This window comes from Rutidosis leptorrhynchoides, chromosome 6, assembly GCF_046630445.1.
Source record: "Rutidosis leptorrhynchoides isolate AG116_Rl617_1_P2 chromosome 6, CSIRO_AGI_Rlap_v1, whole genome shotgun sequence".
Lineage (NCBI taxonomy): Eukaryota > Viridiplantae > Streptophyta > Magnoliopsida > Asterales > Asteraceae > Rutidosis > Rutidosis leptorrhynchoides.
In genome coordinates, this window is record NC_092338.1 from 77,378,117 (window position 1) to 77,404,674 (window position 26,558).

Consider the following 26,558-nt stretch of genomic DNA (forward strand, 5'->3'; position numbering starts at 1 on the left):
GATCACGTGAAAATATGAAAATTTAAAAAAGACACTCTTTGTGAAGAATGTTATTATTTTGGCGAGAAAACGCTAGAAGAAATAACATATAACATTCATCGTGATGAATGTTATTCTTCGAGCCTTTTTTTAGAGTTTAGAAAGTAGCGTTTAGTAATTAGGGTTCAAAATTTAGGGTTTAGATTGAGTTTTTAACACAAACGCTTTAAAGTTTTGGGTTTAGGGACTAAACCCAAAACCGTCCGCATGCTATGTTTTACGTTCACGTGCTATGTTATTATGCCGCAAGAACAACGTCAATTACCAAGAAAACAAGTATTGATATATAAAGATATTAGGTTTATTTGTTAATTTAGAATACTATTCAAAGCTTAAAGATGGATCAGCTAAAGTGACAAAATATATATACGAAACAAACATTGAATTTTTGAATGTTGTGAAACAATTCGTTGCCTTAAACAGTCGAAAATTCAATCACATATCCGTTGGCATGCTATGTTTTAAGCCGCAAGAACAACGTTAATCACAAGAAAACAAGTAATTACCGAAATTTCAAGACACTGCAAAAACGAGCATTAAGTAACCCAAAGATCATCCAACCCACCATATACAAACTCGTTTTCTGGCTGTCTAAAGCATCCTTGCTGCTGCTGCTGCATCACAAATTTCATTATTCACATAAGTATTCAGTGTAGCTAATTAAGTCATTGCACATAAATAACATCATCATAGAATTTATACTCACCTGCTTAAGAATTAAAGCTGGTAATAGTTCATCTCGATTGTTCCCGAAGCCATTAATGTGGGTCCCACTTTCATCACCTGCCAAGAATGAAGTCGGAAAATTCTTGTTAGCAGAATAAGTCAGCCCGTTGTTAAACATCATATCTTCGAAGCCCGAATCTTGTGGTGGTGTAATCGGATTTGAATCGTTGAAAATATTGTAACTTGGATCAATACTGCCTCCCGAAACCCTCATCCCCAAACCATTTGTAAACATTCCATCAGATAAAATCGGCTGCCTTGATTGATGTTGACTTTGACTTTGACTTTGACTTGGACTACCAATTGGTATTAGTTTGTGGCTATTAACATTGCTAAACTGCTTCGGTCCCATATTTGTTGGTATGCCATGAAGAAAATGTGAAGTATTGACTTCTTCGTATCGTGAGTTTGAATCTTCGAAGCTAAATACGTTTCTTTGATTTGCAGGAATAGAAATTTGTGAATTTGAGTTACTTGAAGAACCAAGAACCGCACCATCAAGTGTCGCAAGGCTTTGACCAGGAAGTTGACCATTAGCCATGCCTTGTAGATCAAGCCCACTGAGTGATGACAGTGACCCGTAACCCGAATCAGGGCTAACCATAATCGGGGTATTGATCGATCGAAGTTGTTGCGACTCGTTTAGATCTCTAAGATGTTTACGATATTTCTGCACCAATCACGCGCATGTGTTAACACTTTCTAAACCATATATACATAGAACAATTAATCAATCCTTATAAGAAATACACTTGATTTATCGAGTTTCGAAACCTTACCTGAAGATGGTTCGCAACGTTTTCTCTACTTAAACCTGGGACATTCATCAACTCTAAGATTCTCTTCGGAACAGCTTCTGCATTGATTTTGATTTGGTTTATATGTATAATATATTTGCACATTTATTAACATAAAATATAAACTTTAGCCTCGATTCGTATTCCAGTTTGGCTGTTAGTCTGTAACCAAACCCAGATGACCCACCCATTTTACTACCTCCGGGGGCAGATTTTGGGGCATGCAAAGTGTGCAATCGCACAGGGCCCAAAATCCAAAAGGGCCCAAAAATTTAACCCATCAATGTATATTTATGGTCCATTTATTTACGACGTTTTAATAATATATCGTTTTTGTAACTGTTGTTTTGATTGATGCTAGTACTTATTACATTTTCCACTATTATTGATGTATTTCTTATATATATGAAAAAATTTCGTATACAAAGGGCCTATTTTTTCTTATTGAACCGGGCCTTCAATTAAACGGGACGGCCCTGACTACCTCTATAGGCTGGATAACACGTGATCCAATTTAATGTAACGAAAAAATTAACAAAAAACCAGTTAACTTACTATTGATCCCGATCATATTAATGGCTGCCACGAACTGTTGATGTAGCTCAACAGTCCAAACTAGACGAGGTTTCTTAGAAGAAGACCCATCTTGCTCCTCACCATCATTCAACCTCTTTGATTTTTTCCAATTATGCCCTTCGTTTCCAGACGAAGATTGGTCAACATCTTCGGAAACTTTTTGATGCTGGTCAACATCTTCAGAGACTTTTTGATGCTGGTCAACATCTTCAGAGACTTTTTGATGCTGGTCAACATCTTCGGAGACTTTTTGATGCTGGTCAACATCATCAGCGCTAGCTAACGGCGGCTCAATAGCTTTCCATTCATGTATTCGTCTTCGAACCACGTGTTGCCATATGTTACGCAACGTCTCAATACAAATGGGCTTGATTAGATAATCACATGCACCTTGAGTAATGCCCTTCATCACCAGACTCTGTCCATAATCCGCTGACATCACTGTATAATTCGCCATAATATGAGTTAAAGTTTAGCAACATGTAGAATTTCAAATGAAATAAACTATTAATCCAGAATTGGATTTTGACATATAACACATGAGTTCATAATTAAACAAATTACTATATGAGAAAAAAAAGGTGATAATCATGTTTTCTCTTTTCATCTACTTTTTATAATAATTAGTAAGTAGTTGTTAATTTTTCAAATAATCTAATTTACCAATCAGCATAAAACTGATTATATAATTATAATTATTGCATTATAATCAAATCTAAACATTATTACTGTATTAATTACAACTGATATCCATCTTATCAATAATTAACATAAACACAAACACGACTTGTGATCATATCAACAATACAGCATGCATCAATTTAAGTCAACAACAAACACCATGAAATTCTTTCACTAACCACTAGAAAAATTAGTAATCAAGCCAATCAATATTTATACATACATCAGCAGAAAATATCATGCAATATATATATATATATATATATATATATATATATATATATATATATATATATATATATTCGATTTTTTCGACTTACTGATAACGGGGAGGTCCATCTCTAGACCAATGTGTTCAAGAAGTTTGAATCCATCCATGTCTGGCATATGAACATCACTTAAAACCACATCATAACCATTTTTATTTTCTCTTAACAATGATAAACCAGTCACAGCTCTATTGCATACAGTTGCTGCAAAAAAAAAAAAAAACATAATAATTATAATTATTTTTCTTAAAACACAATTCAATGACACATACTTTCATAATTGACTAAGTTTGTACGTACCTTCATAATTGCACTCTGTTAGCATCTGTTTTAACATCATTAGACAAGTTGAGTCATCATCAATAACCAGAACCCGAAGACCTGCCGGAAACTTGTCCAGTACTGCGCCGGACTTCAAGGGAGATGAATTTGAAGAAGGCATCACAAATATTCAAATTTCGAGATTGTTAATTTAGAAACAAAATCAATTGCACCCACAAATATAAATGCAGTATATGTTTAATTTGAATTATACCCAGTTGAACTTAACAAAAAAAACGCAAACTCGTTGAATAAAATTGAAACAAACATGCAAACTTTACTAGATAAAAATACGATAATATATATAACGAAAATAGATTTGTGATACAATGGGGGTTTAGTTTAATTTGTTGAGATATATGGGTTTATATATGCTCGATCAGGCTACGTTTATTAATTTTAATTATTATTATTCATGGAAGGTGATTCATGGAAGGTGAGTTTTGTTTCCTATTTCGTTTTAATTATTTTATCATTTTATTTTATATTTTAATTTTATTTTATAGAGAATGTTAGATGTTAGATGTTATATGTTAAATATAGACATACATTTATTTAATCATACCATATTTCCTTTATACTACCCTTTATACTACCATAACCACCACCGAATATTTGTCGTTGCCTTTGCAAAACCCGCTAATACGACAACCCCCAACACATAAAAACCCTCTCACCCCAATCTCTCCACACCTTCCTGAGCCTTCTCTAAATCCCCAAAACAAACTGACGTTCCACCACCACCTTCATCCACCGCCACCGCCACCGCCACCGCCACCGCCGTCAACACCTCCACCGCCGTCAACACCTCCACCGCCGTCAACACCGCCACCACCGCCGTCACCACCATAGTTGGTTTTCTTATTGATTTCCTTTTCCCAATTACATTATAACGTACCATTCCGTGTCTCCTTTCAAGATCAGGTAATTTTCTAAAGCTTACTCACTTCATTGATTGTGTTTATTAGGGTTTATACACACGCATATATATTCAATTCAAATTGTAAATTATGAGTAGTTCTTGAGGTCGTTACCGATATTTATGTTCTTATTTGATTATATACCATATGAATTATGATTCTGATGATTTTATATTACTTTTTTTTAATAAAAATTTGATTTTTAGTTGTTTTTATTGGGATTAGATGATATTAGGCCAGGTGCTTCATCAGGGATTCTGTTGGGAGCGGTTGCACTTCTTGGACTTGCGATTTCAAAACTGATACCATTACCAAGAGCTTTGTTGGTGGATGAAGTAGGGATTCAAGGTACTTTGTTCACCTTTATTTCATGACAATATATTGATTTTTTAGAAAATCGTTCAAACTTTATTGAGTGATCATAATGTAATTGACTATATGAGTTGTTAAAGGCTATGTTGAACGATTCATATCAGGTTGTTTCTTAACAATGTGTTAATATCACACCAGTATACATTTAACACTGTATACATGTAAAAGATGATGCTCACTTGCCTTCGTTCCTATGTGTTGTCAGCAACTTTGCCACGGATGTTTATTCTGCTTTGTTATTTATTTTGCAGGTGTAATACAATTTTATGATGATCGTGCGGAAATAGTTGTTCGGACTTTGCAGATGAAATTGAAACAATTTTATCTGTACTAAAAGTAGAACCATTTGGTCCTGTAGGATCAGGTATTTCATTAACCTTTAGAATCACATTTCCTTTGTGTTGATAATATACATTATTAACAGCTAATGGTCTTGCGTATTTAGTGAATCCTACTGCCATTTGTATTTTAGATTCAAGATTTACTTTGTTGAAAACTGCTACTACTTTATGTACAATATTGGTTACTCATGTTGATATCATCATGTTTACAAAGTTATAACTAAACTAATTAAGTGTAGCTATGCATTCTCTTAGTTCTTTAATACAACGACACATGTTCTTGATTAATCACTTCAACCAGATTTTGATTGGCATTGTTCAGAGTCGACTTTTGATGTTAAAATTTAGTAGAGTATTTTTGATGATAAGAGGGTCAGGGTCAGGTATGTCTATGTGGTTGAAATACTCTTATTTAGTGTTTTATGGCTATGCAAGTTTGTTTCTACATGATTATAACTGTTAAAAGTTAATTTGCAGACAACATTTCACCTGTTTCCAGTTTACCAGATTTGCTTTCCGCTGCAGTGGCTTTGCGTAAGTGAATCGAATGTTGTTGCATGTCCGAGCTAAGTAAGCTATTTCTATACGTTGCGTTGACGAATAGAGTTAGCTATTTCGAGAATGGGTTATGGGTCATGGATGCTTTGTTTTTGTGAATTTGTGATCATATTCGTTACTATATGTTAATTAGGTTATAGTAACAACACCACATTCACCAAGTTATGGGATTAATAGTTAATGAGCTGTCGATCTTAAACTTAATTAGATAGACTTTTACTCACATACAGGAATTCTCTCTTTTAATTCAAAAAAAAAAAAAAAAGAAATTTTGATAGACTGTATATCTTTTCCAAAATGGTGATCAATTAACTTTTTTTAGTTGTTATTTATTAAGGTACTGTATCTCAAATGCTGGGTTGATATTAAAGCTATGGGTTTTTAAGCTTTGAAATCCTTTCGAGAGCTTCACTATATTAGTTAGTAACTTAATGGCAAGTAGAAAAATGAAAAATAAATGCGGCAATAGTGTGTGTGTGTGCCCAGTATATTGTGCTATGGAAGTTAGATGAATCGGGTACTAACAGATATTCTTTACCTATTCAATGCAGGACAAATCCAAACCCTAACAACTCACCGGTACTTCAATTGGCAGATTAAAGAACATGAGCAGTCGATATACGGGTAATATCGATATACGGGTAATATATGATTAAGTTCCTGTTTATTATCACAAGGTCAACCTTTTTTTAACCTTACATTGTAAATGAAACGATGACCGCTATGTTACCACTCATAGCCTTTTGTGTAAAAGATTGTCGGAAAATAAAAAAATCATATCCATTTTGAGTACGAACGATGATGACCAAAACGTGGCCGCCGCAACGCTCGGCCTGTTTTAATACTAGTTTAAATTATTATAAAACATTAACTGAAAAGTATAAATATTTTTTTACAATATCGACTTTTTGTTATAATTTTGATGTTACTGTTATTCATGATCACAATTAGTTATAAATATGAAATTAATTTATATATGGAATGTTTAAATGTATATTTATCATTTTTAATATTTTATATATCCGTTCGAAAATAATTTTCACTTTTAGACTTCCGAAGACTTTCTTATATAATTTTGACTTTAAATATTTTTGTTTTTGTTATAGAATACTTGGTATTATGAAAGAAAACATGTTTAAAATTCAAAAAATTCACCAAATAATATATTACACATACAAAAATATTATAGTATAAGTTAAATTTAGAAAGAAAAACTACGAAAAATTAAATGAGACAGTTATTTTAAAATGGATAAAATATTTTATATTATATATTTTAATTTTACTCTTTTGTTTTATTATTTAGGAAAGTTATTTTATTTAATCTTAATTCGTTTACCAACTCAAACAAATCTGACTTAGCGTGGCATTGAATTAGAATGAGTGCTTTTCCCCTTTTTAACTCTACTTTGGCATGCATAGACCATCTGTTTTCATATTGCAGATTCATTATTCTCATTTGGTGTGGTTGGTTGTCTAGTTGAATTGATGGAAGATTCATGGACATATACCCAATGGTGTTGTTAATGCTATCAGCTCCTCAAACTACAATCAGGTCACTTAGGAGGTAAATGATCTTAACCTAGCTTCTAGATATGTTATGTTGTGGGTTATCTGGAAGTGGAGAAACAAATAATAAATAGTGTTTTCAGAAAAAAAGATGTGTAACTTTGAAACAAAGATGTATAATTAGTTTATAACCCGAGAATTCGCAGGAATTCACGGGGCTATAACATAATTTAATCAATATTCTAACAATATTATTACAAATTCACCTGGCTAACGGCAGATATGAAACCATATCATGCAAATCCCGCATTTATTTATAACATAACAAAGTCGATTACAATTTCCTTGTTGTCAAGCTTCTAGGAGTTAAAGATTTAGCATTCAATTTAATTGCATATACAAATTTGAATATTAACAATACAATAAAAATTAAAAAAGTAAAAACAAGGTAAGAAATCACCATCACTTACATCATCCCGATGTTCATGATGTGCATTGAGCTTTTTGTTGTATTCTTACAAATGTCTAATTCAGTCGGATTATTACTTTCTGAATTATCTCTTTCCCCAAAGTCACTATAAAGTTACGTCAAGTTACGTAACCTTACGTCAAGTTACGTAACCTTACGTAAAATTACGTCAAGTTACGTCAAGTTACGTAAACTTACGTCAAGTTACGTCAAGTAAAGTTACGTAAGCTTACGTCAAGTTAAAGAAAAATTTCACCAAGTTATGTCAAGTCACATCAAGTTACTTACAGTTACGTAAACTTACGTAAAGTTACGTCAAGTTACATAAACTTACGTCAAGTTAGGCAGGCCTGGGCGAGCGAGGCAGGCTTAGATTAGAGGGAGTTAACATGACGTTAACTTGACGTAACATGACGTTAACTTGACGTTAACATGAGGTTAACTTGACGTTAGCTTTACGTAACATGACGTTAACTTGACGTTAGCTTTACGTAGCTTGACGTAACATGACGTTAGCTTGACGTTAGCATGACGTTAGCATGGCGTTAGCATGGCGTTAGCTTGGCGTTAGCTTGGCGTTAGCTTAGACGTTAGCTTGACGTTAGCTTAGACGTTAGCTTAGACGTTAGCTTGGCGTTAGCTCGACGTTAGCTCGGCGTTAGCTTGACGGTAACTCGGCGTTAGCATGGCGTTAGCATGGCGTTAGCATGGCGTTAGCATGACGTTAGCTTGGCGTTAGCTTGGCGTTACATGACGTTAAATTGATGTTAGCTTTACGTAACGTGACGTTAACATGACGTTAACTTGACGTTAGCTTTACGTAACATGAAGTTAACTTGACGTTAGCTTTATGTAGCTTGACGTTAGCATGACGTTAGCTTGACGTTAACATTACGTTAGCTTGACGGTAGCTTGACGTTAGCATGACGTTAACGTAACGTTAGCTTGACGTTAGCATTGTGACGACCCGGAAATTTCTGACCAAATTTAAACTTAATCTTTATATGGTTTCAACACGATAAGCAAAGTCTGTAATATTGAAATCTCAAAAACTTTGAACTGTGTTCATGTATTCATTTACCCTTCGACTGCTCTCGACGATTCACGAACAATTAATTGTAAATAGATATGTGTGTATGTATATATAAATAATAATTCGAAATATAATTTGAAGTATTAGATGTTGTTGTTATTAAAAATTAATAAAATAAAAATAGAATATTATAATAATTATTATTTAAAATATATCTCTATATATAAATAAATATATTAAAAATAAATATTAAATGATTGTAATACTCGTTTAATGTTCCGATTGATATTAAGCAAGTTAAATTCAAACTTATGTAATTTTAAAATAAACGGTGATACGAAAATGAGTTCTATAAATTTTAGGCTTAATAAAACTGTATTTAGGAACCATTTGTTGAATTTTAAAACTTTTCATATTTTATTTGGGGTTGGGAGTGAATAATTAATGTAATTTTTTTTTATAATTAATGCTCGAATTTTATACCATAATGACCAAAATAAATAAATATAATTAATTTAAGAATTTAGGATTTTTCTAAGAACTTTTATCCGCCACTAATTAACAACGGAACCCGAAATAACGGTGGATAATAAAAGTGTCGGTAGAAAACTCCAAAGTACAGGCTGATACACTATTTGGAGTACTGTGCATGGTTAATTGATTTCATTCACAAAACTGTGTTATATACACATGTGTATATGAGTGAGTTAAAGAAACACACTTTCTTAAAACCTCACCACCAACGGCCTCTTAGTAACCACCATCATCGATCATCGATCACCAAGAACCTGGTGTAACCGATCACCACCATCGCCTCCCACAACCCGTCACCCTAAACCACCTCGACCTCTCAACCATCGTGAGCACCATCATCACCGAAAACATATACTACCTATCACCATCCACTATAGCCTACCTTTGATTTCCTCTTCTTCACAGCCCACCACCATTAGTGTCTTTCATTTCCATTTTTCCTCCTTGTTTGTGAGCTACCATCACCAAGTCCATCACCATCGACACACTCTACCACCGCTAGTCACCACGATCCACCACGGTAGAACACCTTCCTTCCTTCGGTTTTGATCGACTATCACACACCACGCTCACCTCCTCAACCGTACACCTTCGGCCGGTGTCACCACCTTCTACCATGTACCACCACAACTCTCTCTCTCTCTCTCTCTCTCTCTCTCTCTCTCTCTCTCTCCTGTTTACGTCTAAAGAACATCACCAAACCATCGTGTTATTGTGCTGCTATATTTCTGTTTCATTCAAACCGTTACAGTTTCTGTTTTTCTGTTTATCCGAACACCATCGAGACCACCACCTCCTATTCTTCGGTTGTAAAACGTTGACAATCACCAGTTCACCACCATCAATCTATTACTGCTACAGCCTCGCTACTGCAGCTGCACGTTTTTGTTTTCCTGTTGAGCTGAAATGATAACGAAGATGATTTTGATGATTAAATAACAATGATAATAATGATGGCGATGATAATCTTTAATAATGATACATGATGATACAAAAGATGATAGGGACGTACCTTGGATTCTAAATCTACCAACATCAGCTTCCTTATTTTAATTGAACCAATGCAAAAATTGTATTGGGCTTCCTTTTTCTGTTGGACCACGTTGTTTGGTTGTTGGACTGAAATCCAACTCATTTTGGGCCGAATCAATAACTACTTTCATAAGTAAAAAGCTCACTTTGTTTCTCTTAATGCTCGATGATGAATAATGATGATTAGAAAAAGATGATGATGGTTAAGAAGAATGATTATTCGAATAATGATAATAACCATGATGATAACGATGATGATGATTCGATGAATGATGAAGATAAACGATGATGACGAACCCATGTCAAATCTGTTCGAGTTCAACACAACCTCATTAAAACCATCATAAACCTGCTACTAACTAATGTTGCTGCTATCTAGTTCTTGTTGGGAGTTTTTGTTTTATGAAGAAGACAGTAGGTATCAAAAGATTAAAAGAAATTAAACTTGATAGTAATCTAAGAACCAACGAATGGCTCATTGGTTTGGAAGTGGGTTGTTAAGCAGGAGGTCTAGAGTTCGAAACATGGCAGCTACTGATTTGTTTTTATTTATTACAAAGCCATTGAAGCAGCCCATTTAGGATGTACAAGGCCCAATCCTTGTCTATTCCGGTTGGTCAAATTATATTAGGCCGTAGGTTGTATTATTGGGCTAAGACACATAGAACGGGATAAGTAAACATTAATCAAGAAATAAACAGTTAAGCCGGAGATAGAGGTGTGGTGTTGGGTGTTGGTATTATTCGAGAAGTTTCGGGTTCGAGCCCGGGCATAAGCTTTTATTTTTGGGAATTTTCCTCGAAAGGTAGTTTCTATATTATTATTATTATTATTACTACTGCTGCTGCAGCAGCTGCCTTTTTTATTTAGTATTATTATAATTTATTTAGTATTATTATAACTAGCTTAAGGCCCGCGATTTCGCGGGCACTTTTGTACGGGCGTTATTGAAATTGTGATGGTTCAGGTATAGTAGCTTTATATATAAACACACACTGATAAAGAAATATAAGTTATCGAAATCTGGTTACTGAAAATATAGCTGTTACAAAGTCCGGCTACTTCACTTAATATGGACAAAAACTGATTACTGAAATAGTTTAGTAATATGGACAACACCATTATTCAACATAATTATTTACCATTTCGGACAGCACCAAATCAGTGACTCAACTTTATAACCCATATATGAAAAGGGTAGATTGATTACAAACATTAATAACTTGTTTTCAAATTATACAATGCTAAAATAACAAATAACCATCCATCCCTAATAATCTAACTAAATAAGTTGCTTTTTATCTACCTTTCAAAAGTCTATATTGGTAGTTGATGTTGTTTCGTGGTTGCTGGTAAAATATATACATCAAAATCAAGTAACTTCACTTACCTTGTCAACTAATCGCTATTATAACGGGCTTTTCAAGTACTTTTTATTCATTAGCATTCAACAGTAGCCTAATGAAGTTGGGTCAGGGGGTCTCTTTTAATCCACATTTTGTATACCCTAACCTCAATTGTTTTGTTGATGTCATTGCGCTTTAAAGTAGCAATTGAAGTTACCTTTGTCACCCTACAAAATAAATATACAAAATAAATACGGGATAATATTAGTTATGAACATTAAACGAAGTTAGGAACTTAGGAGCAAAGTTAAATGCAGTGGTACGTATTGTCATTGATGGGTCAAAATAGGGTCCTTTTTTGTGTAGTAAGTAACCAAAACGAAAGTAAAAAAAATGTCTTTAAGATTTCTTATAGAACTAAAATTGATGTGGATCATATTGGAAGTTAAAAATGTAATTTTATTCTATACTCAGATGACCCGCCCAATTTACCCATCCTCATAAAAAATCAAACAATGTAATTTTATAAAAGAAAAGTAAAAAGAACCTGTTTAAAAAACCTCACTTAGTCATTCCTACTCACCCATATTGCCACCTATAACATCACCGACCTGCGTAATTGGCTTGGTTGTGAGACTGAAAATCATCATCTGACTTAAAGTGCCTAAAAAACTACTCGTAAAAATTAAGGTTAGGTTTGTACTATGTATATAATTCTAATCCTTTTCATTAACGACTATCAAAGAAATATTTTACATAGTAATAAAGGCATACCTGATGCGACACTTATCCGAATGAGCACCATCAGGACTACTTTTCCGACTTGACTTGTGTATTGGTGTCTTACTAACAACCTACTTAAAAGAGTGTGGGGTGGCTACTTAAGCTTTTCGCTATACGTCAAAACATATATTTTTACAACTAAAAAAAAACATAAAAAGATAACTATGCTAATAATATCCAGTATGCAAAACGGTCAGTCATCTCTTATCCCTTTTTACCAACATACACCTGAAGGTAACAACAAAAAATTTCAAAACAAATACATATACATAAGTAATACAAACACAGTTTATAATATCCAAACAACAAATTAACCAGTCTTTCAAAATTTTAATTTTCTTTAACTCAAGATTCAAGTATAAATCACAAACATAATAAGCCCATCAGGCTCCTAATGACACATGCATTTGCACCTCAGAAGACCAAGCATCCATTGAAAATAGAAATCATTAACATAACAAACCCAGTATACCTTTCAATGCTTTTGAGTTTTGACATTCTTTGACTATATTTTATTAGTGCGCCCATTAACAGAGATTGCACCTATATATATTTTTAACTCTAAAGCACTCATAATGACTGTCAAAACTCAAAACCGAAGTTAATGACAATATAATTATTATAACTGACAATTATAACAAACATAGTAAATAATTCAACTCACTTTCTTTCCATCCGAGCCTGTTAACCATCGCCTAGGAGTATGATGGGCCCCATGAACCTTTCTTTTTGCAGATTTTTTATCGTCACTTTAACCAACGCCCTATCTATTGAAATAACATGTTATTTCATTTGATATCCTAAAATTATTACACAATTCATAAAATCAACCTTAAAACTTAATTACTTTCAACAAACTAATTAATTAGTTACTCACCCGGCTTTGTCTTCTCAACCGTATCATAGTCAATTGACCAACAACTCTTTTCCGGTCTTCTATAACCTCTATTCACAGTCTGCTTCTTTTTTTTTTTCAAGTCACCCTCATCATCATTGTCATCATCAATCATCATCATCATCATCATCAGTATCGTAAAGGGATTTGGGAATATTTGGGGAAAATCGAGGGTTGATTAACAGTTATTGCAATGTGTTCAGACTTCTTCTGTGTGATTCTTCTTATCTTCTATCTCACCTTGAAAAGGTTGTCAACTTAATCATCTTCTTAACCCTCCTTGGCCTACAATATAAAAAAAAATAAAATAAGAAAATAGTATACATATATTGTCCTACAATATTTAAAAAATTATAAGCAAGACGTTACTTCATAGTAACAACAAAAATGACTACACCTAATAAGATCGATCGAACATAGGCCATATAAAATGTAATAATGTAAGTGGACTTAGGATGTGTACCAAGATTCTAGGTTAGAAACTCCAAGCTTTAATATTTTGTCATTCGGATTGCGTCATCATCACTAATGTTCTACGATGTAAGTCAAACGGTTAAATTCTGTAGTGTTGTAAGAGTCTGGAAAAGATCAGTCAGCCTGCCTACCTCCATGTTCGCAAAAAAGTCAGCCACTGCACAAAAGACAATGAGGTCAACATTATGAGTTATATGCATCTTAATAATACGCTATAGATGAATGATGTATGATGTAATTAATGTGTAAATTAACAAAGATCGATGAACATATGAATCTAAAGTATTAAATCCATAGTGCAGGCTAATTACCTCTTCGTTTACGATACTGTAGAGATCGCCGATTAATGTGAACACATGATTTTCCAATCATCAAACCTAATATCATCATTGGACAATCATCGGAATTAGTCTCTAGATTTTGTCAATTAGACCGGAACTGAAATATAAACAAATTTGATTGTATAATCATTGGACAATATTAACACCTACACGATGGATGGATTTAAATTAACATTAGCGTACGAATAATCGATCGATCTATCATTGATCTCCACGAAGAATCAGTGATTAATTTGATTGAATCGGATGCTGTTGATGTATTTGGAGATCGTACAACGGAAGTTTTTGTCATTCTAGTTTGATTGGAGAAGACGTAAGTGTTACGGTTGTCGTGTGTTTTTAGGGGATTTTAGGGTTTTTTCAGAAGTAGACGGAAGTGAATTGCTAGGATGGTACAGAACCCCTATTTTACTTTTAAGATACCGCCTAAAATTCAATTAGATGGGTATTTTTGTAATTAAACAATTCAAGGCTAGAATTATGAGGTCATTAGCAAGGTTAGGAAAAAATTAAGGGTCTAGATCATTGATGATTAATTTAATGGATGGCTACGATTAGTTTGACTATCTAAAATGATCTATTTTTACTTTTGTTATTATATATAAAAAAGATTACTACAAATTTATTTAGTATTATTATAATTATTACATTTACACATAAAAGATATCTATATAGAAATATATTTATTACATATATCATAAGTACCTAATTTACTATTTTAATATAAAAAAATAATGTATATGGATATATACAACATTGGAAATAACGTTAGCTTGACATTAGCTAGACGGTAGCTTGACGTTAACTTGATGTTAGCTTGACGTTAACATAACGTTAGCTTGACGTTAGCATGACGTTAGCTTGACGTTATGTAACATCTTCAATCGGGCATAGCTGTAAGATTACTAAATTGCCCTTAAGTTGGTGTTGTGATATTATATGCTTTTATTTTTATTTAATGATTATTTTTATTTAATGATTATTATTATTATTTAATGATGTGGTTAGGACCAGTTTGTGACAAGGGTCACAGAACAGGTTTGTTTATTTAATTTGGACTTCGTTTGGGTTACCAAATGATGTGCGAAAGATATCAGATAACTGATAAATACCCGTGAGTTGCACAGTGTGGGATTTAATCCCAAATAATAGACTTGTGTCTATCCTTTTCTTGCATTTTCTAGAAAATTCCCAAAAACAACTCGTTCTTCATCTTCTCCACCTACACCAAATCCTAATCTCAAATCCTTGTTCTTGAGCTCAAATCTTTCTTACTATCTTGTTCTTTGTGATTTACTGAGTCTATCTAGGTAAGAATCAAAATATTTCATGCTTTAATCTTTGAGAAAATTGGGTTTTTGTGTAAAGTTTTACTAAATGAGTAATTTGGGTCAAAGTGGTTAGATTTGATGTTGTTTGAGTTCAAATCTTGTGGGTTTATGTTTCTGCATGCTTAGTGTCTTTGATTTGGTCAGTTTTGAGGTCGTAATCGAGCTCTAGAGCAAGAATTGGTCGATTTTGGGTAAAACCCGTCATTTTGTCTTCAGCTTCTGCAGATAAGCACAGTCGGTCGAGTGTCTCGAGACACTCGACCGATCGACTAGACCATCGACCGAGTGTGTATGACCCACGGCCGAGTGTGTCTGTGAGAGACCATCGACCGAGTGACTAGACACTCGGCCGAGTGTCTTTGGCAGTGAAATATTTTACCAAGTGTTAATTTTTAGCCGTTATGTTGCCCGTTTGTATTTTGATGTCCAGGATGTAAATTTTGAAAGTAGGATGTAAATTTTGAAAGTGCACAAGTGTTAAGCAAAAATTTTTAGAGGACGTTTTTTATACAAAAATTTTTGTATTGTGTTATTTTGGGTTAATGGACAGAAACTAACTTGTGTATATGTTTTTCTCAGGAGAAAAGGAGAAAGAGAAGGTTCAGTGATTAGATAGCTGAATACCTTCTCGTTTGCTGGTAATCGGTGAGTGGGACTAACTGGAGAATATAGTATATAGAAGCATGTTATATTATGATTGCCATGCTTGTTAGATATACTTATTATTGTGGTTAGTTAGTACTTTGTGATGACTGCATGTTAGCTGATGCTTGTCTGCTGGAGCCCAGTGCGTCCCTATTGTGTGGTAGCCTCGGTAGGAGAGATCAACCTGCGTGTTGGGTTCCTCTGTGGTAGCCTAGACAACTAGACAACCGTGGTGTATATATATGTGAATGACACGTCCGTTGCGTGTGGATTATGTATATACATACGGTGGTGGAGGAACTTCTGGTAAGCCCCAGTCCGATCAGCTGGTGGTTAATGGTTTAGCCGAGCCGCCAGAGTCTCTGTAGACGGCACTTGGGTGGTGTTTGTGTGTTAGACTATGTGACATGATTAGTATAACAGTTATATATGCTATGGCCTGTAGTTAGTCGTATTGACTTAGCTTTGTGCTAATTCCCCTCCATCTCCTCCCTTGCAGGTTATTAGCTTTTGTAGATAGCGCTTTTTGGGAGAAGACGGGCATGGCGATGTTATGTTTGACTATGAAGAAACTCTGATGTGTCTTTTTCGTTAAAACTGAATTTTGTTATAATGTCACGTGACACCAGATGTATTAGTTTAATGCTAACTGTCAGATCATTTGGATATGTAATTATTATACATTTATGTCATTATAATGGTTTAATTAATGTTATGCTTCCGCCACGTATTGAATTTTTTTTTTTTTATAGCGGTGTAACAAGTTGGTATCAGAGCTTAGTTTGGCAGCATGTGCATTGTGATTTAAATGTCATGTTCCCAAACTTAGTAAAGTCATGTCAAACATAACATGCTGCGGATGGGTTAAGTGAGTATTAGGACAGGTTATGTGTTAGTTGTTAGTACTAACAGAGTTTATACTAAGCTTTGGTGTGAGTGTTGTGGTAGTGCAGTAATGGTAGATAATGAAGCAAACGATACTGGCCCCACTGTCCCTGGAACTGGTATCTTCAGAGGTCCTGAGGAAGATGGACATGTGTCATCAGAAGAGGAAACCTCACAAGAATTAATAAACCTTCAGAGTCGATTATTAAAAGCTCAAGAGAAAAATCAAAGAATTAGAACAAGAACGGGCACAATGGAACCCTAATACCACTGCGTTGAACACAACCTTTCCTCCTAACTTTTATACTCAAGCTGGTGGCAGTTCTCAGTCACAGTTTCCTCAAACCACCTATCAAAACCTCGCAATACCATTCCCGTTTAACCAGGCATTTTCAAATCAAATGATATACCCATTTCAAATTCCCGAGACGAGAAAGAAGTGTACCTATAAATAGTTTCTAGACTGCAAACCTCCTGAGTACAGCGGTCACACAAACCCTACAGTGACACTCAATTGGTTAAGAGAATTAGAGTGAGCGTTGGAAGCATGTTTTTGTGAGCCTGAATCTATGGTACTGTTTGCAAGTAGACTTCTCAAGGGTGAAGTAATGGAATGGTGGGATTCTATTACTGCATATTTACCCAAAGAACAGATCAGCCAGATTACCTGAGAACAATTTGCTGCTAAGGTTCGTGAGCAGTATTGTTCTGAGTATGAAATGGAGAGATTGAAAACTGAGTTTCTGAGTATGAAGATGACAGAAAGTATATGACAATTGATGAAGTTTTCAGAGATTTCACATTGAAGTTAAGGTTTGTTCAACAATGGGTACCGACTGAAAAGGATAAAATTCAGCATTTCATGCGGGTGATTAAGCCGGAGTACAGAACCGTTGCGAGATTTGCAACAACCTTAGCACAGACTCATGAGATGGCTAAAGTTACTGAAGGTGATATAATGGCAGCGAAAAGAGAAAGCTCAAAGGGTGGATCTTTTGGGGGGAAATCGGAAAGTCAATCAGGTGGACAGTCGACTCAGCAGTCGAGTAAGCAATCTGGTTTTCGAGGTAAAAAGTCAGGCGGGTTTAAACAGAAAAGTAAATCTGGTATTAGTGGGTCGGGTTCAACTCGGTTTAGGTGGTGTAATGTTTGTAAGTCAACCCATGTCGGTCCATGTTCTCCAATGACTAGAAGGTGTTTGAAATGTGGAGTGTTAGGTCATGAATCAACAGCTTGTTCATTTAAGTCTAATGTTTGTTGGAGTTGCCATCAAGAGGGGCATAGATCTGCAAATTGTCCATCTGCGTCAAGAGCCGGTTCTGGGGCAGGGTCAGGAGCGAGGTCGGTTACTTCTGGGGATCTTCTACTTCTACTGCCGAGCAGAAGAGAAAGAATCCTCCAACATCAGAGGCAAGGGTGTTTCAGATGACGATAGACGCTGCAACTGCTACCGATGACGTCATTACCGGTATGTTCTTGGTTAATTCCTTGCCAGCTCATGTGTTGTTTGATTCTGGAGCGAATCGATCTTTTATGTCCTTAGGCTTCTGTGATAAGTTGAAGTTACCTGTTAGGATGTTAGATGAGCCTTTGGGAATAGAAGTAGCTGATGGTAAAATGGTTCCATGCACATCATCTGTGTCTGGAATTACCATCAAAATTGACGGCCATTCTTTCCCTTTAACCTGTTTGTTGATGCCTATACCTAGCTTTGATGTAGTCATAGGCATGAATTGGTTAAGAGCTAATAGGGCTAATATTAAGTGTGATAAGAAGATGATTTCTTTCTGTTTGGCCGACAGATCCCGAGTGATAGCTAGGGGAGAGCGCAGTGGATTTAACTTCCCTATGGTTTCTCTAATGAAAGCTCAGAAGGCGATATCGAAAGGGTGTGATTCGTTCTTAGCTTATGTGATTGATGTTAAGAAAGAAAAGAAGCAGGTGACCGATATCCCCGTTGTATCAGAATTTCCCGAAGTGTTTCCAGATGATCTACCAGGGTTACCTCCAGTACGTGAAGTAGAGTATAAAATTGATTTGGTTCCAGGTGCTACGCCAGTTGCAAAAGCTCCTTACAGATTGGCTCCGTCAGAAATCCGAGAGAGGATGTCTCAGATTCAGGAACTGTTAGATAAGGGGTTTATCCGACCAAGTTCTTCACCGTGGGGTGCTTCTGTTTTGTTTGTGAAAAAGAAAGATGGGTCGCTTCGAATGTGTATAGATTATCGTGATTTAAACAAGAGAACAATAAAGAATAAGTATCCGATACCGAGAATAGATGATTTATTCAATCCGTTACAGGGTGCTTCCTACTTTTCAAAGATTGATTTACGTTCAGGGTATCATTAGGTACGTGTTGCAGAGAATGATATACCGAAAACAGCGTTCAGAACTAGATATGGCCATTATGAATTTTTAGTTATGCCATTCGGGTTAACAAACGCGCCAGCAGTGTTTATGGATTTAATGAACAGGGTGTGTCGTCAGTATATTGACAAGTTTGTGATTGTCTTCATAGATGATATCTTAATATATTCGAAAACCGAGAAAGATCATGCTACGCATCTGAGGTTGGTGTTAGAGCTTCTGAAACAGGAACAATTGTACGCTAAATCCTCCAAATGTGAATTTTGGCTGCGGGAAGTACAATTTCTGAGTCATGTGATTTGTGAACAGGGTATTAAAGTGGATCAGTCTAAGATAGAAGCTGTAATGAATTGGAACTCGCCGAAAACGCCGACAGAAATTAAGAGTTTTCTGGGTTTAGCTGGTTATTACCGCAGATTTATTAAAGACTTTTCTAAAATAGCAGGTCCGTTGAATAAGTTAACCAGAAAAGATGTAGCCTTTCGATGGACTGATGAACAAGAAAAGGCTTTTCAGACTCTCAAACAGTTGTTATGTCAAGCGCCGGTTTTAACTTTACCAGAGGGAACAGAAGATTTGTGTTTTACTACGATGCGTCACGTGCAGGTCTGGGTTGTGTTTTGATGCGGAGAAATAAAGTCATAGCGTATGCTTCACGACAGTTTAAAAATCATGACCGAAACTACCCTACTCATGATTTAGAGTTAACTGCAGTTGTGTTTGCCTTGAAGCTTTGGAGACACTATTTGTATGGTACACATTGTGAAATCTATACAGATCATCAGAGTCTTCAATATATCTTTTCGCAGAAAGAAATAAATATGCGTCAACGTCGATGTTTAAAATTGATTAAAGACTACGATTGTGAGATTAAGTACCATCCGGGTAAAGCAAATGTGGTCGCAGATGCTCTGAGTCGCAAGAAAACCGTCGAAAACGTTAGATTTATGAGAATTGAGATAGTTTCAGAGTTGATCGATCGTTTGAAAACCGTTCAGTTAGTAGCATTAAATGACAAAAATCTAAAGACTGAACAAATGACCAAAAGAAAATTTGACCTATGCAATGATTCTAGAGGATTAAAGACCTATAAAGACCGAACTTGGGTGCCTATGCTTGAAGATTTGAGGGATTTAATCCCTACAGAAGCACATAAATCGAGTTTTCAGTGCATCCGGGTAGTACAAAGATGTATAGAGACTTGAAAACACTGTATTGGTGGCCGACAATGAAAAATGATGTTGCAAGTTTCGTCGAAAAGTGTCATATATGTGTGCAAGTTAAGGAAGAACATCAGAAACCATATGGATCTCTACGACAGTTAGAAATTCCTCAGCGGAAATGGGATCATATAACGATGGATTTTGTAACCAAGATACCCCGAACCCAGAAAGGTCACGACATGATCTGGGTGATAGTGGATTGTCTGACAAAGAGTGCTCACTTTTTAGCTACTCGTGAAACAGCTTCGTTGAGTGATTTGGCAGAGTTGTACTTGAAAGAAATCGTTAGTCGACATGGTGTACCGTTGTCTATAGTTTCCGACAGAGATACTAGGGTTGTATCGAACTTCTGGAATAGTTTACAACAGAATCTGGGTACACGTGTGAATCTAAGTACAGCATATCATCCACAGACAGACGGTCAGAGTGAACGGACGATTCAGACGTTAGAAGACATGTTGAGAGCGTGTGTCTTAGAATACGGTGGTTCTTGGGATACACATCTTCCATTAATAGAGTTTGCTTACAACAATTCATATCATTCGAGTATCGGAATGCCGCCGTATGAAATGTTGTATGGTCGCAAGTTCAGAACTCCTGCGTGTTGTTTAGAAGCAGGTGAGAAACAATTTGCAGGTCCCGAAATTGTTCAGATAACCGCAGAAAAGGTCGAAATTGCACGTGAGAAGTTAAAAGCAGCTAGAGATAGACAAAAGATGTATGCTGATCCGCGCAGACGTCCGGTAACATTTAATGTAGGTGATCGTGTATACTTGAAAGTTTCGCCGTGGAAAGGGGTGATCAGGTTTGGTAAACGTGGTAAACTAGCGCCGAGATTTATTGGGCCATTTCCGATCAAAGAAATTTGGAATGATCAAACTGTTGTTTTAGATCTTCCATCAGAGTTAGCAGGAATTCACAACACGTTCAATGTGTGTTATTTAAGGAAGTGTAAAGTAGACGACGAAAGTTTGATTCTTCCGTTGAAAGATTTGAAAGTTGATTTGACTAAGAAATTAGTAGAAGAGCCGGTTAAGATAGTGGATAAGAAAGTCACAAGGCTAGGAAAGAAACAGATTCCTATGGTGTTAGTGGAATGGCGGCACAGTTTAGGTTCCAACATGACGTGGGAAACCGAGGAGTTAATGAGAGCGCGCTATCCCTAGTTGTTTGACCTTGACCATATTCCGAGGACGGAATCTTCTTAAGGGGGTAGATTTGTAACATTCTCAATCGGGCCTAGCTGTAAGATTACTAAATTTCCCTTAAGTTGGTGTTGTGATATTATATGCTTTTATTTTTATTTAACGATTATTATTATTTAATGATGTGGTTAGGACCAGTTTGTGACAAGGGTTACAGAACATATTTGTTTATTTGATTTGGACTTCGTTTGGGTTACCAAATGATGTGCGAAAGATATCAGATAACTGATAAATACCCGTGAGTTGCACAGTGTGAGATTTAATCCCAAATAATAGACTTGTGTCTATCCTTTTCTTGCATTTTCCAGAAAATTCTCAAAAACAACTCGTTCTTCATCTTCTCCACCTACACCAAACCCTAATCTCAAATCCTTGTTCTTGAGCTCAAATCTTTCTTACTATCTTGTTCTTTGTGATTTACTGAGTCTATCTAGGTAAGAATCAAAACATTTCATGCTTTAATCTTTGAGAAAGTTGGGTTTTTGTGTAAAGTTTTACTAAATGAGTAATTTGGGTCAAAGTGGTTAGATTTGATGTTGTTTGAGTCCAAATCTTGTGGGTTTATGTTTCTGCATGCTTAGTGTCTTTGATTTGGTCAGTTTTGAGGTCGTAATCGAGCTCTAGAGCAAGAATTGGTCGATTTTGGGTAAAACCCGTCACTTTGTCTTCAGCTTCTGCAGATAAACACAGTCGGCCGAGTGTCTCGAGACACTCGACCGACCGACTAGACCATCGACCGAGTGTGTATGACCCACGTCCGAGTGTGTCTGTGAGAGACCATCGACCGAGTGACTAGACACTCGGCCGAGTGAGTGTAGACAGTCGACCGAGTGTCTTTGGCAGTGAAATATTTTACCAAGTGCTGAATACCTTCTCGTTTGCTGGTAATCGGTGAGTGGGACTAACTGGAGAATATAGTATATAGAAGCATGTTATATTATGATTGTCGTGCTTGTTAGATATACTTATTATTGTGGTTAGTTAGTACTTTGTGATGACTGCATGTTAGTTGATGCTTGTCTGCTGGAGCCCAGTGCGTCCCTATTGTGTGGTAGCCTCGGTAGGAGAGATCAACATGCGGGTTGGGTTCCTCTGTGGTAGCCTAGACAACCGTGGTGTATATATATGTGAATGACGCGTCCGTCGCGTGTGGATTATGTATATACATACGGTGGTGGAGGAACTTTTGGTAAGCCCCAGTCCGATCAGCTGGTGGTTAATGGTTTGGCCGAGCCGCCAGAGTCTCTGTAGACGGCACTTGGTTGATGTTTGTGTGTTAGACTATGTGACATGATTAGTATAACAGTTATGTATGCTATGGCCTGTAGTTAGTCGTACTCACTTAGCTTTGTGCTAATTCCCCTCCATCTCCTCCCTTGCAGGCTATTAGCTTTTGTAGATAGTGCTTTTTGGGAGAAGACGGGCATGGCGATGTTATGTTTGACTATGAAGAAACTCTGATGTGTCTTTTCCGTTAAAACCGAATTTTGTTATAATGTCACGTGACACCAGATGTATTAGTTTAATGCTAACTGTCAGATCATTTGGATATGTAATTATTATACATTTATGTCATTATAATGGTTTAATTAATGTTAATGCTTCCGCCACGTATTGAAAAAAAAAAAAAATTTAGTGGTGTCACAAATTGGTATCATAGCTTAGTTTAGCTTTACGTTAGCATCACGTTAGCTTGACGTTAACATGACGTTAGCTTGACGTTAACATGACGTTAGCTTGACGTTAACATGACGTTAGCTTGACGTTAACTTGACGTTAGCTTGCCGTTAACGTTAGCTTGACGTTAACATGACGTTAGCTTGACGTTAGCTTGACGTTAGCTTGACGTTAACATAACGTTAACTTGACGTTAGCTTGGCGTTAGCTTGACGTTAACATGACGTTAACTTGACGTTAACTTGACGTTAACTTGGCGTTAGCTTTACGTAAAATGACGTTAAATTGACGTGAACTTGACGTTAGCTTGACGTTTGCTTGAAGTTAACTTGACGTTGACGTTAACATAACGTTAGCTTGACGTTAGCTTTACGTTAACATAACGTTAACATGACGTTAACTTGACGTTAGCTTGACGTTAACATGACGTTAACTTGACGTTAACATGACGTTAGCTTGACGTTAACTTGACGTTAGCTTGACGTTAACATGACGTTAGCTTGACGTTAACTTGACGTTAGCTTGACGTTAACATGACGTTAACTTGACGTAACAGGACGTTAGCTTGACGTTAACTTGACGTTAGTTTGACGTTAACATGACGTTAGCGAGACGTTAGCGAGACGTTAACTTGACGTTAGCTTGACGTTAGCTTGACGTTAGCTTAACGTTAGCTTGACGTTAACATGACGTTAAGTTGACGTTAACTTGACGTTAGCTTTACGTAACATGACGTTAAATTGATGGTAGCTTTACGTAACATGAAGTTAACTTGACGTTAGCTTTATGTAACATGACGTTAAATTGACATGAACTTGACGTTAGCTTTACGTAACATGACGTTAACTTGACGGTAGCTTTACGTAACATGACGTTAACTTGACGTTAGCTTTACGTAACATGATGTTAACTTCACGTTAGCTTGACGTTAACATGACGTTAAATTGACGTTAACTTGACGTTAACATGACGTTAACTTGACGTTAGCTTGACGTTAGCTTGACGTTAACATCACGTTAACTTGACGTTAACTTGACGTTAGCTTGACGTTAACTTGACGTTAGCTTGACGTTAGCTTGACGTTAGCTTGACGTTAGCATGACGTTAGCTTGACGTTAGCATGACGTTAGCTTGACGTTAGCATGACGTTAGCTTGGCGTTAGCTTGGCGTTAGCTTGACGTTAGCTTGACGTTAGCTTTACGTTAGCTTGGCGTTAGCTTGACGTTAACATGACGTTAACTTGACGTTAGCTTGACGTTTACATCACGTTAGCTTGACGTTAGCTTGACGTTAACATAACGTTAGCTTGACGTTAACATGACGTTAGCATGACGTTAGCATGACGTTAGCTTGACGTTAGCATGACGTTAACATGACGTTAGCTTGACGTTAACATGACGTTACATTGACGTTACCTTGACGTTAGCTTGACGTTAGCTTGACGTTAGCTCGACGTTTGCTCGACTTTAGCTCGACGTTAGCTTGACGTTAGCTTGACGTTGACGTTAATATAACGTTAGCTTGACGTTAGCTTGACGTTAACTTGACATTAGCTTTACGTTAACATCACGTTAACATGACGTTAACATGACGTTAGCTTGACGTTAACATGACGTTAGCTTGACGTTAACATGACGTTAGCTTGACGTTAACATGACGTTAGCTTGAAGTAACATGACGTTAGCTTGACGTTAGCTTGACGTTAACCTGACGTTAGCTTGACGTTAGCTTGACGTTAGCTTGACGTTAGCTTGACGTTAGCTTGACGTTAGCTTGACGTTACCATGACGTTACCTTCACGTTAGCTTGACGTTACCTTGACGTTAGCTTGACGTTAGCTTGACGTTAGCTTGACGTTGACGTTAACATAACGTTAGCTTGACGTTAACATAACGTTACCTTGACGTTAGCTTTGACGTTAACTTGACGTTAGCTTTACGTTAACATCACGTTAACATGACGTTAACATGACGTTAACTTGACGTTAACATGACGTTAACTTCACGTTAACATGACGTTAGCTTGACGTTAACATGACGTTAGCTTGACGTTAACATGACGTTAGCTTGACGTAACATGACGTTAGCTTGACGTTAACTTGACGTTAGCTTGACGTTAGCTTGACGTTAACATGACGTTAGCTTGACGTTAACTTGACGTTAGCTTGACGTTAACATAACGTTAACTTGACGTTAGCTTGACATTAGCTTGACGTTAGCTTGACGTGACATGACGTTAAATTGACGTGAACTTGAAGTTAGCTTTACGTAACATGAAGTTAACTTGACGTTAGCTTTATGTCACATGACGTTAACATGACGTTAACTTGACATTAGCTTGACGTTATCTTCACGTTAACATGACATTAACTTGACGTCAACTTGACGTTAACATGACGTTAACTTGACGTTAGCTTGACGTTAACATGACGTTATCTTGACGTTAGTTTGACTTTAGCTTGACGTTAACACGACGTTAACTTGACGTTCGCTTGACGTTCGCTTGTCGTTCGCTTGACGTTAGCTTGACGTTAGCTTGACGTTAGCATGACGTTAGCTTGACGTTACCTTGACGTTACCTTGACGTTACCTTGACGTTAGCTTGAAGTTAGCTTGACGTTAGCTTGACGTTAGCTTGACGTTAGCTTGACGTTAGCTTGACGTTACTTCACGTTAACATGACGTTAGCTTGACGTTAGCTTGACGTTAACTTGACGTTAGCTTGACGTGAACATGATGTTAGCTTGACATTAACATGAAGTTTGCTTGACGTTAGGTTGACGTTAGCTTGACTTTAACATGACGTTAGCTTGACGTTAGGTTGACGTTAACATGCCGTAACCTTGACGTTAACATAACGTTAGCTTGACGTTAGCTTGACGTTAACATAACTTTAGCTTGACGTTAACTTGACGTTAGCTTGACGTTAACATAACGTTAACTTGACGTTAGCTTGACGTTAGCTTGACGTAACATAACGTTAGGTTGACGTTAACATGACGATAACTTGACGTTAACTTGACGTTAACATGACATTAACATGATGTTAGCTTGACGTTAACTTGACGTTAGCTTGGCGTTAACATGACGTTAGTTTAACGTTAACATGAGGTTAGCTTGACGTTAACTTGACGTTAGCTTGACGTTAACATGACGTTAGCTTGACGTTAACATGACGTTAGCTTGACGTTAGCTTGACGTTAGCTTGAC

The 26,558-nt window shown here is 36.3% G+C and overlaps 1 protein-coding gene and 2 long non-coding RNA genes across 7 annotated transcripts; 1 reads left to right on the forward strand and 2 right to left on the reverse strand.

Moving 5' to 3' along the window:
- Positions 1–556: 556 nt before the first annotated feature.
- Positions 557–3,661, reverse strand: LOC139853057 (two-component response regulator ARR2-like). Its single transcript, XM_071842425.1, has 7 exons — positions 3,389–3,661; positions 3,140–3,292; positions 2,386–2,579; positions 2,118–2,304; positions 1,545–1,621; positions 746–1,435; positions 557–653 (listed from the first exon to the last, which is right to left on the reverse strand). The coding sequence occupies exons 1-7, from the start codon at positions 3,528–3,530 to the stop codon at positions 576–578; spliced, it is 1,521 nt and encodes a 506-aa protein (XP_071698526.1). The 5' UTR covers positions 3,531–3,661; the 3' UTR covers positions 557–575.
- Positions 3,662–4,202: 541 nt separating this feature from the next.
- On the forward strand, positions 4,203–16,696 carry LOC139853058 (uncharacterized). Of its 4 annotated transcripts, none has more exons than XR_011761268.1 (8): positions 4,203–4,333; positions 4,555–4,677; positions 4,953–5,065; positions 5,520–5,612; positions 6,152–6,224; positions 7,044–7,166; positions 15,926–15,991; positions 16,491–16,696. It is a non-coding gene; the product is annotated as an uncharacterized lncRNA (long non-coding RNA). The 4 variants fall into 4 exon arrangements; XR_011761267.1 differs by having other exon boundaries at positions 7,080–7,166; XR_011761266.1 differs by having other exon boundaries at positions 5,520–5,576.
- Positions 11,342–14,382, reverse strand: LOC139852634 (uncharacterized). Of its 2 annotated transcripts, none has more exons than XR_011761130.1 (7): positions 14,166–14,382; positions 13,664–14,051; positions 13,183–13,485; positions 12,970–13,072; positions 12,297–12,376; positions 12,070–12,133; positions 11,342–11,749 (listed from the first exon to the last, which is right to left on the reverse strand). It is a non-coding gene; the product is annotated as an uncharacterized lncRNA (long non-coding RNA). The 2 variants fall into 2 exon arrangements; XR_011761131.1 differs by having other exon boundaries at positions 14,162–14,382.
- Positions 16,697–26,558: the final 9,862 nt, after the last annotated feature.

Coding starts and splice junctions, on each gene's coding strand:
- LOC139853057 (XM_071842425.1), bottom strand. CDS start 3,530: ATGCCTTCTTCAAATTCATCTCCCTTGAAGTCCGGCGCAGTACTGGAC. Junction 2,580..3,139: donor GATGGACCTCCCCGTTATCA/GTAAGTCGAAAA, acceptor CGAATTATACAG/TGATGTCAGCGGATTATGGA. Junction 1,436..1,544: donor ACGTTGCGAACCATCTTCAG/GTAAGGTTTCGA, acceptor TGATTGGTGCAG/AAATATCGTAAACATCTTAG.